This window comes from Lepidothrix coronata, unplaced genomic scaffold, assembly GCF_001604755.1.
Source record: "Lepidothrix coronata isolate B3197 unplaced genomic scaffold, Lepidothrix_coronata-1.0 Scaffold48, whole genome shotgun sequence".
NCBI classification, from domain to species: domain Eukaryota; kingdom Metazoa; phylum Chordata; class Aves; order Passeriformes; family Pipridae; genus Lepidothrix; species Lepidothrix coronata.
Window position 1 is genome coordinate 3,508,140 of NW_016690228.1, and position 17,282 is coordinate 3,525,421.

Consider the following 17,282-nt stretch of genomic DNA (forward strand, 5'->3'; position numbering starts at 1 on the left):
TATATCTTTATCTAACTTTTGTATCTATTCTGATACTGTATTTGCAGCTGTTATCCATCAGAGCATCCTCTGATAAACTGTATTTTGTTGGACAGTAGTGGAGATGCTTTACTGCTTGGGTTTTTTCATTTTCAGTAATGTATTCTGTACACTTACGCATTTGCATTGTTTTCCAAGCAAATGATATTAGCTGTTAAAGAAGTTATGTTCACTTCTTGGGCTTTGTTTTGAAATGTAAGGTAAAAATTGTTTTTGTCATAAAAACACGCACACATCAGCTTTATGTGATGGTTTGGGATGTTCCTCTCCATGTACCTGCCTGTCCATGCTTTTTTATTTGTTCAGGTTTGCATTTGTTCTTAGGACTTTTCTTTTTTAGAACACCAGGAGTACTGTTAGGCAACAAACCCATTGGCGCTCGCTTGCCTGTCATGCACAAATCACCCTTCTGTTTAATCCACTTCTATGTGTTTCATATTCTCATGTCTTTTATTGCCTGTAAAAAATACCAGTATTATGGCTTGAGGTACTCTTTTCTAGCTCTTAAGACTTGTCCACTTTGTAGCCTTTCTTGTTTAAGGAGTTAGGGCAAGATGTATTTGTTGTGTTGATGCTTCTGCAGCTTGACAGAACCTAACAACATAATTATTTCACTCTTAATTTAATCATAAGACATTTAACATCTGTCTAACAAATTCTTATCCCAGAGCACTCACAGTTTACACTTACTGAATTAGCAGAAAATCCACCTTCCCTGGCCTCGATGTTGAAGGGCACTGAAAATTCATTTAGCTGAATTAAATTCTGGGTTACCTGCTTTGGTAGTTGGGGAAAAGGTATTTTGCAGCTCACTAAATCTAGGTGAGGCAGGTTGTTTGCATTGGATAGGAAGTACAATAGAGGTTTAAGAAAGGGTTATGAATTCCAGTTCTTGAGTGTTACTCTTTGTTTCATTTTACAAGGCAAAAGCTGCACTGTAATCTTGTCTGATGTGATTAACATGAAGAGCCAAGAAAACTTACCTGATTAGAATAACTAAATGATATTGCCAAGCTTGTATTCCCAGAAGGTAGGAAAAAAGGGGCCATATGAGTTTCAGAGTTATGGAAAACACTGAGAAAATGGATGTTAAAATGTGCTTTAGGCAGTTTGCTCAACAATACATCAGGGAAACTTCCAAGTCTACATAGCGATTACCCGATCGCTGAACATATTATTTAATTGTAGAACCACTTATATTCCATCTGTATTTCTCAGACCCAATCTTTCCAGATGTCTCAGACCAGTTTTATAGGCACCAGACACATTAGGGAACAAAAGGCTTTCCAATATATACTCATATTATCAAACAGAGTCGCTAACTCTCACCAATATCAAATGTGCATCACATGTTAAATCCACGTTCCAATATCGAATCCTTTTGTCAACAGTTTGTGACTTTCATAACTCACTTTAATTCTTCAGAGGTCTCAAATATTGTCAGTTTCTAGAGTTTAATAGTCAAAACTGTCAGGCACACAAAATATTTTCAAACAAAGTGATCTCTAAAGGGTTCAGTGTAATTATTTTTCACATGTTTTAATGAAAATGGCTTCACAGTTCTGCGTTTCCTTTCCCTAACTGAGTCACTCTGAATCATGCTGTTGTGGGGGAGTTTGCCAGGGAATCCAGACTAGAATTACTTTTCAGCATGGGTTGGGGGATGGTGCCCGGAGGATGTCCCTTCCTCAAACTTTGATATGAGAGGAATCCACGAATCATAGTCACTGTACTTTAACCCAAACCACGTTAGCCCTTTGAGAAGCAAAGGCTGGATACTTGAACCAAGTATCTCCAGAGTGTTTCTCCATTTTCTGCTTCTTGTCTTTCAGAGCCATTTAAAAACTTTTAAGTCCTAAAGGCTGCAGTCAGCAATGTCACAGCTAATTGCTTTACCTGCAACTCATCATTAAGCACAGCGTATATTACTGTTTTTTTCATTTTTGCTGTGAAGAGTTTTTGCATTTTACTATTCTGCGATTGTTGAGACAGATTTAAACTTTATCTTGTAAACAGCTTTCCTCAACCTCTCCATACCCCCTACCATGCATACAGAAAGAGCACGTAATAGTTCACTACTTGCATGCAATTTGAAAGAGCCAAGATAAACCCCAAAGAAGGAAATGCTGAAGAAATCATAAATAATATGTTGTTGTTTGCAAGGGAAGAATGAAATTCATGAACTCAGTGTTGGAATATGACACTGAATCAGTAAATGGCATGAAACAGATGTAGGTATTTATGGGAGTGGTATACAGTAGACCAAAACTTACTGAAATACCTGTTAAGAAAAAAGACTGAAACACAGTGGGCTCCACAATCTCCTTTGAAATCTTACTAGGCATCTCATTCCATTTCCCAAATGTAGTTTTCTGTTAATTAATACTGATTTTTTATGCTGAAATTTTCATGAGCTTTTGTAATTTTCTCTCTGTTTTGCCTCAGCATTGTGAACTCACATATCTCCAGATAACTAATCACATGTGAATAGCGAGTGTTCATTATACCCTAGTTATCACAGGGGAAGCACTTTATGAAATTCTTATATCACTGAGTTAATTTGTGTTGCTCCATAAATCATGAGTGAATCATGTACTTTCTCCCACAAGGAGTGTGTTTCACTATTTTGAATTCTGTATTTTCTTTTGACATTATATTTAATTATGTAAAAGGAGGGATAGAAGTAAAACTTCCGTTTCAGGAACTCTGTGACATGAGAGAACTGATAGAAAAGTGTTTATTGAAAGGGTGAATGGTTTGTCTTCAGTAATAAACTCACTGTCCCAGCCTCTTACTAGGTGCTGGAATTCAATAACTAAAGCTTTAAGATAATATGTTTTGGTTTGGTTTGTGTTTTGGTTTTTTTAATAAAAGGCAGTCGTGGAACAAACATTTTGTGTTGTGAACTATGTAGTTAAAATGACTGACCTGGTGACATAGGGCAGTAAAGGTTTGGCAAACTGCAAGGGCTTGAGAAGAGTCTCAGTGAATTCAGGCAGCCCAAGATTACACATAAATAAATAAAATATGTGCTTTGCTGGATTAGGTCCTAATTAAAGAATTTTCAAATTGTTCAGACTGATACAAATCAGCTTATTCTGTTTATTTTTCTATGTTTCCAATATTTTTGAAACTTATTACCTTGATATCGAACATGTCCAAGACGCAAATTAACTTTCATGCTGTATCTACAACTTAAGAGATTTTAAATGTATTGGAAATGCAATTCAAACCAGACATGACTTTCTTTCCCTTACTTGTTTTTTCTCAGAGATTGGCAGTCAGAAATTCCATAAATACAGCCAAGAGAAGACACTGAAGTGGTTAAAGAAAAAGGTATTGGGTTTCTCTTTTGCTTTATGTTTAAAATGCACATGCTTATTTATTACCTTGTCCATTTCTGCATTTGAGCTATGTGGTGTGCCTCAGTTCAAGGTACGTGTCCTGTCCAAGACGGACAGACATCGCAGTAAAGTTGTCACACTTGGGAATGTGATCATGTGTTAGAGATATTACAAGCTTGTTACATTTCTGTTTTTGACGAGGCTGGCCATGAAAGGGATTCATGGAGTGTGGGGAGACAGAAGAAGCTGTCAGCTGTTGCTGTAGGCTTTGAATAAGGTTAGGGGCTTGCCCTTTGCTTCGTCCCCTACATAGATGGGCTGGAGGAGAGCTTTGAATGTTACAGCTTTTAAATTCTGCCATGCTTTGCAGCTGGACAGAAATGCCTTGGTTTTGTGCTACAAATGTGTTTCCCAAAGTTTTGGCAGAGTTGTTTAGAATGGTCCTTGTTTGGTTGCTGTTATCCTGATCCAATCATGCTGTTCGAGAGGTCTGTACAGAATGCCAAAAATAAAGTAGTGTTAAAGCTAAGCTTTATGGGGTCTGTGTTTTGGTATAAAGATGAATTTCATTTTATTCACACAAACCTGCCTCTAATATGATGCCACTTTGTAGAAAAGGATGGTATGCATCACATGATATAGGAAAACCTTGTCATTTAAATTAGTCAATACAAGCAAAAAATCTGGTCTACTTTCTGCAGTGATGAGGCATCAGGATACCTATTTTGCAATGATTACCTGTATATTTACATTTCAACAGGTACCCGTTTTTGTTGTGGAAAATAACTTCTTCTGACAGTTATCTCTCTGTTGCATCCAATATAGCAATGCCCTGTAAAGTCCTTAATCTTTGATTTCCACCAGGACTGCCTCTACAATCCAGCTGAGCTCAGGCATTTTCTGTTTTCTGAGCAGGTGTATTTCTCACCTGTATAATCATGGCTATTACATCTGAGTAGCTCGGTTCATCTTAGGGTGCTACAAAACTGGTGCTGTGTTGCCAAGGCAACATGTTCAAAGACATGCTATTTTCTTTGGGTTTTTTTGAACTCATATGCTAGTCATTACAAATGTATATTAAATTTCACCACAGTCCATAACTTGAGTGTTTTATATGCTTGAAACAAAATTACAAGAGCTTTGTCACTGCGTTAACATGTGCATAACAATACTGATATAGACATTTCATTCTTTGGTTTTCTATAGGTTAATCAAACAGTGAAAGCACTTAAAAGCAACAATATATCAGTGGGTGAAAGGGTACTTGCAAGTACATTTGTCAGCAGTAAAGAGATCACAGATACTAAAGAAGGTAAGAAAACTAAACCTAAAACTAAATTGTAATGAATTCCATTTTTGTGAAGTTTCATAAATGGATATAAAAAACATGATTAGAAACTAAAATGTATTGAAATTGGCCTTTGCAGTACATTTATTCCTTGTACAGAAAATTCCATATATGTTGCGACTGTCTGCCTTGGCTTTTCCAGGTTCTTTGGTATCTTCATCAGATGACATTGTAATTAACAGTAGGTCTCAGCTGAGATTCTCTTAATTTCTCCAGAGGTCAACAAGAAAACATTTTTCTCAGTGAAATATATACTGAAGTGCTTTGCTGAACTGACACTGTCTTAGACAATTGGACCCATATTTATATGTATGACTATCCACCCAGTAAGTGTCTCTGTATTAAAACATGCTTCTTTTTAATATTATTCTTATTAAGATGCATAGAATGCATCCTAGTGCATTCCATAGAATGCATATGAGCATTCACAGAATTCTTCAAAAAGGTGAAGGGATCTTAGAAAGTCATAGTCACAGAGAAAAAGCTCCTGGTCCAAACATTACTTTTTGTGACAAATATATAGAATGCACAAATGCTTAATTATTAAGGGCATAACTTTAATAATATGTGTATTAAATTGCCCTGAAATTGACAGTCCTGTTACCAAAAAGTCTGGTTTGATCCTGTTTGCTTCTAGTCCCCTTTTTTCTGGGGAGGGCAATGTCCTGAATATTACTGGGATGTGAAGTTCTGTAGAGAAACCTGAAAATGGACTCAAAATAAATTCTTTGAATGTTAATGAAAGTTTCTAAGAAAAGTTTAGAGCAAGATGAGCAAAAGCAAGTTATTTCTTATTACAAAGACATTCAGAAGTCTTCATGCTGTTGAAAATTAAGGAGAAACAAAGCAACTTGCTGACAAAGTGGAAAATGAACTACCAACTAATGATATCAAAGGAAACAACATAAATGAGATTTAAGAGGGAACTGGACAGTTTTATAGAACAGAGATTGTAATATATGATTTTCAAAAAGAGGCGAAGCTGCAAAACTTGTGACTTGAACTTTACAGTAACTTTTCATCCTTTTCCCCACCCCCATTTTTTTAAAGAAAGGGAAAAGTGCCCTGGCAGCAACCATCTTGACTATGCTTAAATACTTTTTCTCTGAAATTTATAATTAAATAGTTCATCTGCAGTGGTTTTTACACCTTGCTCCTTACTTACAGTGACACGGATATAAGTCTTTTTAAAAGCCTTGTTGTTTGATATTTAAGAGAGCAGCATTGAAATAAGGAGTGCTGGGGTTTAAAGTAGGTGAGTTTTGGAGGTAGTACCACTCTATGTGGCAAGGTGAATGACGGGAAGTCAAATGGACATTACTCAACACTTAATTCTGTCTAATAAAGCTAATTTCCTTGTCCAATCCTTTCACTGCTGTGACAGTGCAATTTATTTCTGAAGGGAATTGCTTTCATAGGAGTATTATGAAATTTCAGTACCTTATAAATAGATGGGTATATGTAGTTAGCATTTACAGATGTTATAGGGCAGAAGTATGGGAGGATATAATGAGTGCAAATAGGAAAATAGGGGAGGTTTAACATATGACACCTGAATATTTCATTTAGAAGACAAGAAGGGAGGTGTGCCAGTATTCTGATATTTGACAGAAGGTTAATAACAAAGCTAGACTAGGGTGAGAACGCAGACTCCCTAGAAGGCAAACAGTGGTATTTTTAAATTGGTAAAGGAAGTCGGTGAAGATTGCTTCAAAGCAGAAATGCAAAGAGAATGGATTTTATATTTAGTACAAAATAGTGGCAGTTGACTTGGGCTCAACATTCAGTGTCATAACGCAAAGAGTGAAATGATAAGAATAGTTTTAAGTAGCAAGTTGGACATATTAAGTGCTGAGGTGAAATTATCTTGGGTTGGAATTATTTCTTGTTCTCTCCTGACCCTAAAGTGGGCTTAGAAAGTGACAAATCCTTGATGAATCTAGGCAGTGAAGGAAGGAGAAGTGCAGATAGGCAATACTAGAAATTTATTGTCAGTGTGGTTGAAATGTGTGTGCTGGTGTCAGTTTGTTAATGCTTTCTGTTTCAATGCCAGTTTCCATTGGGCTTTTTAGATTAAAAAAAAAAAGAAAGGGAAAAAAGGGGAAACTTATCGCTGGCGCTAAAGAAGTAGTTCTTTGCCACTCTGAGCTCTCTAAGTATGTAAGCATATGAGCAGATAAAGCTGGCCTGTTTTAGTTGGCATTCAGAGGCGAGATTTTAACTTAGTGTCTGTCTGGCAAATGCTTTCTGTGCATGGGTGCAGTTATTCCCTAGCAGCCTCGACAACAGCAAGTTTAAAAAATCGAGCCCATGATCAGTAAGTGCTTGTCTAGAACGTGACCGGAAAAGATCTGGTTTAGGACTTCATGTTATAAAAGGGTCACTTTTTTTTCCCAATCTCTCAGAAAAACATTTATAGCAGGAGTGTCCTGTACTGAAAACAGCTTCTAGTAGTTCATATTTCCACTGATAATTATCCTGTCTTGCCAGTGATGTTTAGATAGGCCTTGGCATTTTCTATAAAGTACTGAAAATTAAGTACAAGACTTTGAAATAGACTCATTGTCTCATCTAATTGTTTTCAGTTAAAGCCAGAAAATGTTCTTTAGTACTGAAGCCCTTGCCAAATATTTGTAAGATCCAGATGCTTTAAAATTAATGATTGCATGTTCTGTTGAGTCAGCTTTTTACTTTTGCAGGTTTTTAAAATTTATTTTCTTCGAATACAGGCTATATAGTATTCTCAGAAATTGAACAGCTTTTGTAAAGTACATACAGCAGATATTAATAACATGTGCTGACAAAGTGAGTGTAGTAAGTCTTCACTTTTTAAATAAACCTGCAAGTGTCATATAACATAAACTACTCAACACGGAGATGCATCACAGTGTATCCATTAGAAGTCTCTGACTATTAATTCAACCTTATGCTTTATGGTAGCACGTGCAACAAGGCTAAAGCAGCCTGACTACATAACATGAATGTTCTTTTTCTTCTCCTTTCTATTCCCTGCCCTATTCCTGAAGATTACGTACGGTATGCCCATGGGTTAATATCAGAATATATTCCTGAAGATCTGAGTAAGGAATTGTTAAAATACTTAGGGTAAGTATTGTTCCAGCTAGCTGACAGTATTATATGGCATGCATTAATGTCCTTTAGGTGATTTCTGTTGAAACTGAGATTTGTTCATCAAGGTTGCAGTGAATGTCACAATGAGATTATATTTGCCGCACTTTGAATGTGATTTTTCAAATGTAGATTATGCCTTTCTGTTTCTCCTATGATGTTAAGGACCATGGGCTGGGAGACAGATGTAATAGTTAAGTTGGATGTGTCTTTTATCATAGCTGCATCATGAAACCCTGAGTAATATATCCTATTTTAAAGCAAGCAGGAAGCAGATCGGAAGAGTTAGAGCAGTTTGTCCAGAATGGTCAAGCACGAGCAGCAGAACCAGGAGTAGTGTCCTTATGTCCAGTCCTCTTTCCTTTTCCCTACTCACTCAGTGCTGCTGGGGTTTGACTTCACATATCTAACCTGTGTTAGTTTATATTTAAATCTGGAAGGTGAACCAGCATCCTCATCCTCGTGTTCCCTGACAGAAGGAACCTTTGCTTGTAGCATCACTGGGACCCTGCACCTACTCCTCAGTTCAGTTCTGTTATGGTGACCCATGGAAAAGTGTGCAATTTGCAGCTTGAAGCCCCACAGCTGAACAGTGTTATAAGTCAGAAACACAGAGTCCATGAGCTGCTTTTTGGAAGGGCTTGCCACATGTTAGCAGCTGATAGCCAAGGTAGCCTTTGTGAGGAAGCAATTGCAGACTTTAGGTCGTGCAATCCATCTGTCTTAATTTATAAAAAATTAACTTAAAATCTTTTGTTCTGCAGGCTCACAGAACTCAGAAACCCAGCACCAGAGCCACCATTGAAGGTAGGAGAACATTAGGATGTTGATAGATACATTGTGTTGTAAGGTAATTTCTCTGAATTATTGTTAAAACTAGGCCGGGCCAAGCACTGAGTACAATACACTAAATAAGTTGGCCTTGTGAAAGCCAGTCTAAAACAACACAAAAAATTTACCAGGTAACTCATATTTTTTAATAAGGAATAACTTGCTTGGTTTTCCTGTTTGAAAAAGGGGAGGGAAAGAGAGAGACATATTTTCTGGTTTTGGTCAGCAGTCTTTTCGTATGTGTTTTGCTGATTATAGTTTTATTGAGGTTGAAGGGACAATATGACCTCATAGATTTTCTTTCATATATAATTTATGAGGACCCTGAAAGGGACCTCCTGGGTCATGGATTCCCAGACAACCATATTGGATAATCTCTCATACACTGACCATTCTTCACTGTAAGTCTCACTAGGATTTTTTATTTCCATTACTTCTCTTGGAAGATTGTTCCATAACCTCATTCCTCTGATGCTCAGAAACCTTTCTGTAAATTCCACCTTGAATTTATTCATGGCCAATTTATTCCCCTATGCTTTTGTGCTAACTTTATCATTTTTTTTTTAAATTGAAATGGCTTTTTTCCCTCCCTAACATTAGTTCTCTTGATGTGTAAAGGGAAAACATATCCTTTGTGTATCATTTGGTGAAGCCAGCTTGGTTGTGTAAGGTGGGTTCTCCATTCCCTCATCATTACAGAAACATTTCTTTACACCTATTCCAAGGTTAATTCAATTGTTTCAAAACAGGTGACCAGAATAATGTATAATAATTTCTGTTAAAACCTTTATTCATGCAGTATGATGGCATTCTTCCCTTCTTGTCTTAACTAGAAGTACTTTGTCCCATTACAGATTAGAATCCCGTTTGCATCTATTGATGTGTTATGTACCAGATAGCTCTCAGTCATGCTGTGAACAGTTAAGACAGTTGTTTTTTTCTCCACTGCAGTTTTTACTTGATCAGCATTCAGATTTACAAGAAATTCATGCAATTAGCTGCTGTGTACATGGCGTTTTACTTCTTCTGTACTTTTAGTTTGTTTTTAATGTTTCCAGTCTTGAAGATTCCTTGGCTTTTCCTTCACAGTGTTAAAAGTTCTTTAGGTATTCATAATGTGACTCAGTGGTGTACATTCAGCAAATGTTAGCATTCTGTTATCTTTAATTACCAATTAATGAACATTTTGAATAGATACTGTTTATGGCAGTCCACTAGTAATCTCCATCTGATCCAGTGACATCCCCTTCTGCATTATTTGCCTTTATTTCCCTTTTACCCACTTTCTTACCTACCTTAAAATTCTTGTGCAGTATTTATTTTCTATAATTTCAGTTGTTTAAGTGGCACCATGTCAAGTCCTCTTGTCACTGGAAAATGTGTTATATTTGAGAAAATAAAGATAAGTCAGTAGGCATTACCTATGTTTAGTTTTCAGGCTAAGACAGGGTGAGAGAGCTGCAGTTGTTCAGCCTGGAGAAGAGAAGGATCCAGGGAGACCTTATAGCACTTTCCAGTACCTAAAGATGGCTACAAGAGGACTGGAGAGGAATTTTTCACAAGAGCATGTAATGATAGCACAAGGAGGAATGGCCTCAAGCTGAAAGAGGGTAGATTTAAATTAGATATTAGGAAGAAATTCTTTACTGTGAGGGTGGTGAGGCACTGGAATAGGTTGCCCAGAGGGATTGTGAACTCCCCATCCCTGGAAGTGTTCAAGGCCAGGCTAGATGGGGCTCTGAGTAACCTCGTCTAGTCAAAAGCATCCCTGCCCACGACAGGGGAGGTTGGAACTAGATGATCTTTAAGGTCCCTTCCAATTCAAACCATTCTATGATTCTATGGTTCATTTACTCTCTATCTTTAGTTATTCTTCCTTCTTACATATAGATGGGTCTTTGGCTATTCTGCAACAGTATGGTCTCTACCTGATAGAACATTTGCCAGGTTTTGCCTCTGATCTTGTGATTTCTAAGGTAGTCTCCCAACAGTCAGCATATTTAGTTTTACTTCTATCTTGAATAGAGTGATTTCTATTCTCTTTTCTGCCCCTGTGTTTAACCTCCTAATCTTTATTGAAAATGATTTACTGAGTCAAAGGATTTCTTCAATTTTGGGTCCATACATAGATTAACTTTAATATCTATCCAATTCTTACAGCATAGCAGCTTCACTTTTTCTCTTTTAATTCCCCTTCTGCCTCTGTGGCTAAACAACCTTGTACTGTTTGTTTTAATTTCCTTTCCAAGGTCTAACTCAACTTGACTTTTTGGCAGCTCTCACTTAATCCCAGTATTACTTGACCCCTAAACCAACTCCTTTTCTTCTTTTCTTTTCTTTTCTTTTCTTTTCTTTTCTTTTCTTTTCTTTTCTTTTCTTTTCTTTTCTTTTCTTTTCTTTTCTTTTCTTGTCTTTTCTTTTCTTGTCTTTTCTTGTCTTTTCGCAGTCTTTTCGCAGTCTTTTCGCAGTCTTTTCGCAGTCTTTTCGCAGTCTTTTCGCAGTCTTTTCTTTTCTTTTCGCAGTCTTTTCGCAGTCTTTTTCCCCCATTCGTTGTAGAATTCTGCTAACACCTAGTATCAGTTGGATTTCTGGGGGGGGTGGGGGGTGAACATGTGTGCATCTGTGTGAGCAAGGAAGCACATTCATACTGTTTAGTCTAGAAGTTCTGTCCTTCAAGATTTTTCACCTTGTTTGAAGTAAAAGATACAAAATCACTTCTTTTTCTTTTATGTTCCTAGTGTCCTCCTCACATATCAAGTCCCTTTGCTTTGCCTTAGGCAAGTAAGGCATATGGTTTGCAAAGTTTGCCCTCCTAGAACCAAGAACCCCACTTTTGATTATCCTTTCCATAAGTACTTTAAACTGAGGCACCTTATGTCTACTGAAACTAGGTTACTTACTGCACTGCCCTTTTCTGCAATGTCCCTGCTACTTACCAAAATGAAGTCTAAAATAACCTCATTTCTGGCTGGTTCGGTGACTGTTCTGTTAAGCAACATGTCAGCTAGCACATACAGGAATAATAGAGCCCTACTGTTATTAATAGTATTTGTTCTCCAATGTATATCTATAGATACGTTATTTCCATTTGGCTGGACAGTTGTTCTGGCTGCACAGTTACTTGGCCCTTGGATTCAGTTAAGAATTATCTTTATGCATTGTAAGAAATATTACACACACATCAGGAGCCAACTGATATTCATTAGCTATATAAGCATGTTACAACAACTGTATTAAACTTCATGTGATGTACATTTCATATTATGTACTAATAGCTTTTATACCATTGGGATAGTTCTGAGAATCTATTTTTAAAAATAGTTTTATTTCAGCCCTTTGGTTACAGAGGAAATGAGGCTTACAACTGTTCAGTTGTTGGGCAGTGAAATCTTGCTGAGGAACTGAATTATTTCCAGAGCACTGACCAGGGTGTGTATGATGTTTCTGTGTTTAAGTCTTTGCATCTTCAAATATTAAAACACTTTATTTTACAGTCTCAGAGAAGCAAGGTAGGCTTGTACACTCAAACATCTAGTCTCCTTCACACGATTTTTATTCGCTTGCATTGACATTTGTCTTCATGAAGGCAAGGTGTATTGAGAGACGTAATATATGATTATTGCAAAAGAAGAAGGTTCTAACGCATTTCCTATTTTGCTAAAGTAATTACATGTTTAGAATTTATGTTAAAATCTGAAGGGAGGAGAGGTTTACAGTGATTAGCAGAAAAGCAACAACAGATTCTCTCTCTAGAAGAGCAAGAGCAAATTGGGTACAGTCTGGACTTTGTGATTTAATGATTAAATCAAAATTGCATGTTCTTTGTATTAATTGCAAGCCATTGATCTTGTGTTGTAATCGTCGTACTGTCCATTTTGTCAGCACAGGGAGTCTGGCCATTGGCAGATGATGAGAGACATTTACAAAGAACATGTAGGCTTTGCTACAACTAAACATCAAGTGTTTTGCTGAAATGCAAACATTTTTGTTGTAAGTTTTAAAAACTTGTTTATCAGATTCCAAAAAGAGGAGAAAAATGATTATTCATTAAATTGTCATTTGAAAATGTAATCACAGCACAGTAAACAGCCTCCTAGAGGAGCTGATCCAGATTCCATTGAAATCAAAAGAAAAGGCTGCAGTTGGATCTGGTTCTAAGAGCAGAGAAATCTAAGCTGCAGACCTGGCTTCTGTGCCAGAGAGAGAGAGGGAGGGGGAGAGAGAGGTATCACAAGCACCATAAACAAAATGAATAAAACAGGATCTTAAAATGTATGGTACCATCCAAGTTGCTTGCAAAATCACTCTCTTTGGCACAAAAACTAGGAAGGCCACAGTCTAGATTTCACAGGATATTAAGGACAGGGTAGTAATATCAGATATATAATAATAATAAAAATACCGTGCTGTAAAATACTATGTACTTTTTTTCCCTTTTGGAAACATACCAGAAAGTTTTCACCTTTAAACTAAACACATGCTCACAGTTTATGGAAAGAAATATTCATTTTTACAGCCTGATCATGTGAAGTACTGAGAATCGTTCACTTGCATTATTTCTGAAGGTAGAGGGCACACAGCACAGGCAGGGTCAAACTTCTTAATATACTGTTGGATTCAAGTGATGAAGCAGTCAGCAGTGCTATGTCAGTGTTTCACTGTTACCAAACTGTAGAAACTAATTAATTCTAAAGGCTGTGAACAAACTGATCATAGTAGACTAGATGATCATCCACTTGTGTTGGCAGATAGCAATCAATAACACTGGAGTTGCTGCACAGTTCCGTGGGATCATGGGGACCAGAGTCTAGGTTCCTTGACTGTTAGGCAGTAACTTTCAACAACTGCTCCATAAAGTTGTCTAAATAGACTCTGACATCAAAGTCACTATCATGGCTCATTTCTAAAAGTCATTCTTCAGAAGGCTAGGAGGAAAATGCTTCCCATGGCAGTGAATGATCTCTTCTGAGTGCTGTAGAGATGGTATATATTCACTTGTCAAGAAGACGATTGCAAAGAGAAATCTACCGTTCTTGCTGCAGATTCTTCAGTTGATTGCCAGTCCTGTTTTGGTGCTATGGTTACATTATAAAGCCAAAGCTTTGAACTTCCATGTGTCTACATCATAAAAGTGGTTGACAGAGCAACTTCCTCACTCTAACATTTCAGAAAAGGAAATTGTCAGATGTCCCTGTGGAACCAGAAGAAGACTATACTAAACTCAACAGCGACAACCTGAAAACCAAAAAGGTAAGCAAGCCTTGCATTCATGCATGTTTTGCTAAAGCATAGCTTAATATCCAATATTAGCACAGAGTGCTTAACTTTCTCTTCCAAAACACATCAGGAAAACAAATACAAAATTATCTGATATCTGTATCTTACATCTCCTTGAACTTTGCATTCAGGTTTAATTTGACTTTGACAGTTTTAATTTCCCATTCTGAACTCTTCTATACTGTTAGTGCTTGGCTGTATTTGACCAGTGAACATTCCAGTGAAGCTCGCAGACTTAGACACGTGTTAAGGTGCGAAGCTAATGTTTGCGAAGCTCTTTGAGATCTTTAGATGAGAAATCCTATGGCTTAGTGATAGCAACTGTTAAATTTCAGTTACTTGAAAAAGAAACAAAGATGGCAGCATTTACTTACATTCCAAGGGATGCTAAGACAGGCTTTATTTTATGTAGAAATATTGCTTGTGCACTTACTTATGTCAACTTAATGAAGTTAAATCAACACAGAACTTACTGATTGCCAGCTTCAAAGCAAGTTTGGAGGCCAATTCAAATCTGAGTCCAGCAGTGCCTGCCACTGTACTATTCCTAGGAGAGCAACAGAGATGTGAAAAGAAATAGAGCCTGTCTTTGTGTGCCAGAGGCTTGTACTGGCTTATTTCTCTGAACATTGAAAGAAAATGAATCTTCCTACAATCCTTCGGGAACCAAAAAGGCCCACTGTGGTGGTCTTGTGACCTTCAGACTAATGCTGACTACTCGTTATCCCTTTGCAAAGAGAAGCAGCTGGTGACAGATGCATTCCTTCCTCCCCCCAAATTTTTTGTACTCAGTGCACATTCGAGTTTTGAAGTAAGAGGATTGCCCCCTAAATGAGGGTGATGAATAGTTTAAAATATGCATGTTTCCCCCTTCCCCGATTATATACCTATAGCTTTTGAACTTAGCATAAATATAGAAATAAATTGAGGAAAAATAATTCATTTTAACATTAAATATGATTTACTTCTGAAGTAATGAAGCATATTGATGAGAGAATCTGGGAAAGAAAAGATAGCTCTTGGACTCTGTACAGTGTACTACTCTTTTTTAAATACTTTGGCAGTGGTTTTGTTTGTAGAGTAACACAGGCAATTGTACTGTTGCTGCGTATCTCCATCCTATCCATAACTATCTAGCTGATCCCAAGTATTGTAATTGTGAAGTTCTGCAGACTGAGGAATATCATAAAGAAAGGTCAATGCAAAGTTTTCTTAATAGGGAAAGCAGCTAGAGATTTAAAACGTTATGTTTTAAAATAAAAGAAAGAAAAGAGGTCAGCTCTGTAAAATGTGGCTCATAAAATGTGTTTTAGGTGTAAAAGTCTGGTAAGTTGTCCCAATGGCCTCAAAAGTGCTTTGCAGATGTTAGTTACTTTCTTCATTCCTAGTTCTTCCATCTCTTTTCCCTTTATTTCACTGTGTCTAGAGTCTTTGATAGTAAATCAGTGTGAATTATTCATCATCTGTAATGCAAGTCTGTAATTCAGCCTGCTGACAGCATAATCATGAGATTGAGTTGGAGGGTACTGTATGCATCTGTTATATTGCATGCATTATTCCTCTTAATGTACACTCAGGGATTATCCCAAAGTAAACGTTTGATTTGGGATACCTCATTCTGCAGAAAGGAAAGATGTTTCACCTCCTTGTCCCTGTAATTGGTTTTCTGTCTTTGTCTGAGGTTAAGTAGTTCATGACAAGTATTTTTCAGTTTGAATAGTCTCGAATTTGTTTTTAAAGGTTTTTCTCTTGCAATTCAAAACCTGTAAAACATTATCTTTACTGTTATATACAAAAAAAATGATTCAACTTCTTGCTCAGCTTCTGTATTTAGGAGTTTGTAGCATATATTCCCCCCCTGTGGAGATGCTGTTTAACTGGCTTTGTTTATTATTTCACTAACAGGCAAATACCAAGCTGTCTGCAGCACAGAAGGCTCTGGCCAAAGTTGATAAGAGTGGAATGAAATCCATTTCTACCTTCTTCAGCTCCAAACCTAAAGCATCAAAATAAAGACTTGTTCTTGAAAGAGTTCAATACAGTGGTTATTTTTATGTTAAGTTAAAGATGTCTCCTGGGGCTTTTTGTTACTATAGTGTATGCAGGGTATGTCTGGTTACATGGTGGAGTGTGATGAAGAGGCAGCATGACACAGAGCTCTTGTGCCTTAGTGGGGCAAGGCATGCAGATATTCCAGCCTGGGTGGAATTCCATCGGGAAGATGGTCTAGCTTCTTCAACATGGTGAGCTGAGAAGCAAAGCTTAGCGTGGTACCATACTTCTTCTAGAGCAAGCCCAGTCAAGATCACCAGAGAGTTTTCTCCATCACACTTCATGCTGGGCTGAAAACGTGCCCTCCTTTGATGAGTTCTTTTATTCATAAGGAGCATTATTTTTTTAGATTTTCTGAAGTTTTTTACCCAGTATTACACCAGAGTGGGATGGCATTGTTACATTTTTATTTTGACACAAATCTAACTGCTGATGTAATGCTGATGCATTGTCATTGGTGGCAATTTATCGAGGCAAAGATATTGTCTGTGTTGGGATTTGGGATGTTTTCAATATGCTAGAAACTAATTGCAATAAATGTCAATGTACATGTAATGCAATAAAGTGCTTTGTGTAACAAACTTGTGCTTGTTGTATTTGCTGTATGTTTCAAGAGTTATATTAGGTTTCAGGACATTTCTTAAGGGGTTTTGGTATTTTCCTGTTGTATAAATTTTAATCTTTAAAGTGTTACAGCATCTCTTTGGCTTAGATGATAAATCTCTTAGCACATAGCAATATAGGGGTATTTTTATGTTTAGTTCAAAGGTCAAGAGGTCCTTATGAAAATAATTAGGGAAATATTGATTTAAAGGCAAAAATGGGTGTTTTTTTTAAGAAGCCTATTTGGAGCTGCATTCAAAAGCTTAAATTGTGAGTGTCTTAGATAAGGTTTAGTTTTATGAAGTTTTGCGCAAGGTAGGACTGTTGCTTAAAATGCCCTACTCACTCTTTTCTATGTTCTTTAGTCATTACAGAGTATTCCTGTATATTTAGAGGGATAGCTGGTGTTGCAGCTTTCCTGACTCACAGAATTGAAAAAGAAATGGAGTCACTGGGATCGTTTGTACGGATCTAGCCAGTTCTGCATTGCACTTGGTTTTGTCCACCAGTTGTTTTACTGAGTCATTGCTGTGGATCAACTACAGTGTGTGTTTTTGAAAGACACTCCTAAAATATGTCATTCATTGCTACTTCAACTTAATGTGAGTTTCAGAGAAATTAGGGGGTTCTCCTTTTGAGCAACTTATGCCATTTTTCCA

At 37.0% G+C, this 17,282-nt stretch overlaps 1 protein-coding gene across 3 annotated transcripts in view; it reads left to right on the forward strand.

Annotated features, from left to right (window-relative positions):
- The window catches only part of RNASEH2B (ribonuclease H2 subunit B), a 39,136-nt gene extending 22,535 nt beyond the window's left edge, over positions 1-16,601 (forward strand). For 2 of the 3 annotated variants that reach the window (XM_017815174.1, XM_017815175.1), the window contains exons 6-11: positions 3,311-3,375; positions 4,590-4,695; positions 7,758-7,836; positions 8,625-8,667; positions 13,861-13,941; positions 15,874-16,601. In XM_017815174.1, the coding sequence (XP_017670663.1) occupies positions 3,311-3,375; positions 4,590-4,695; positions 7,758-7,836; positions 8,625-8,667; positions 13,861-13,941; positions 15,874-15,981 (482 nt within the window). In that variant the 3' untranslated portion in view covers positions 15,982-16,601. The other variant, XM_017815176.1, reaches the window with a different exon arrangement.
- The last annotated feature ends 681 nt before the right edge of the window (positions 16,602-17,282 follow it).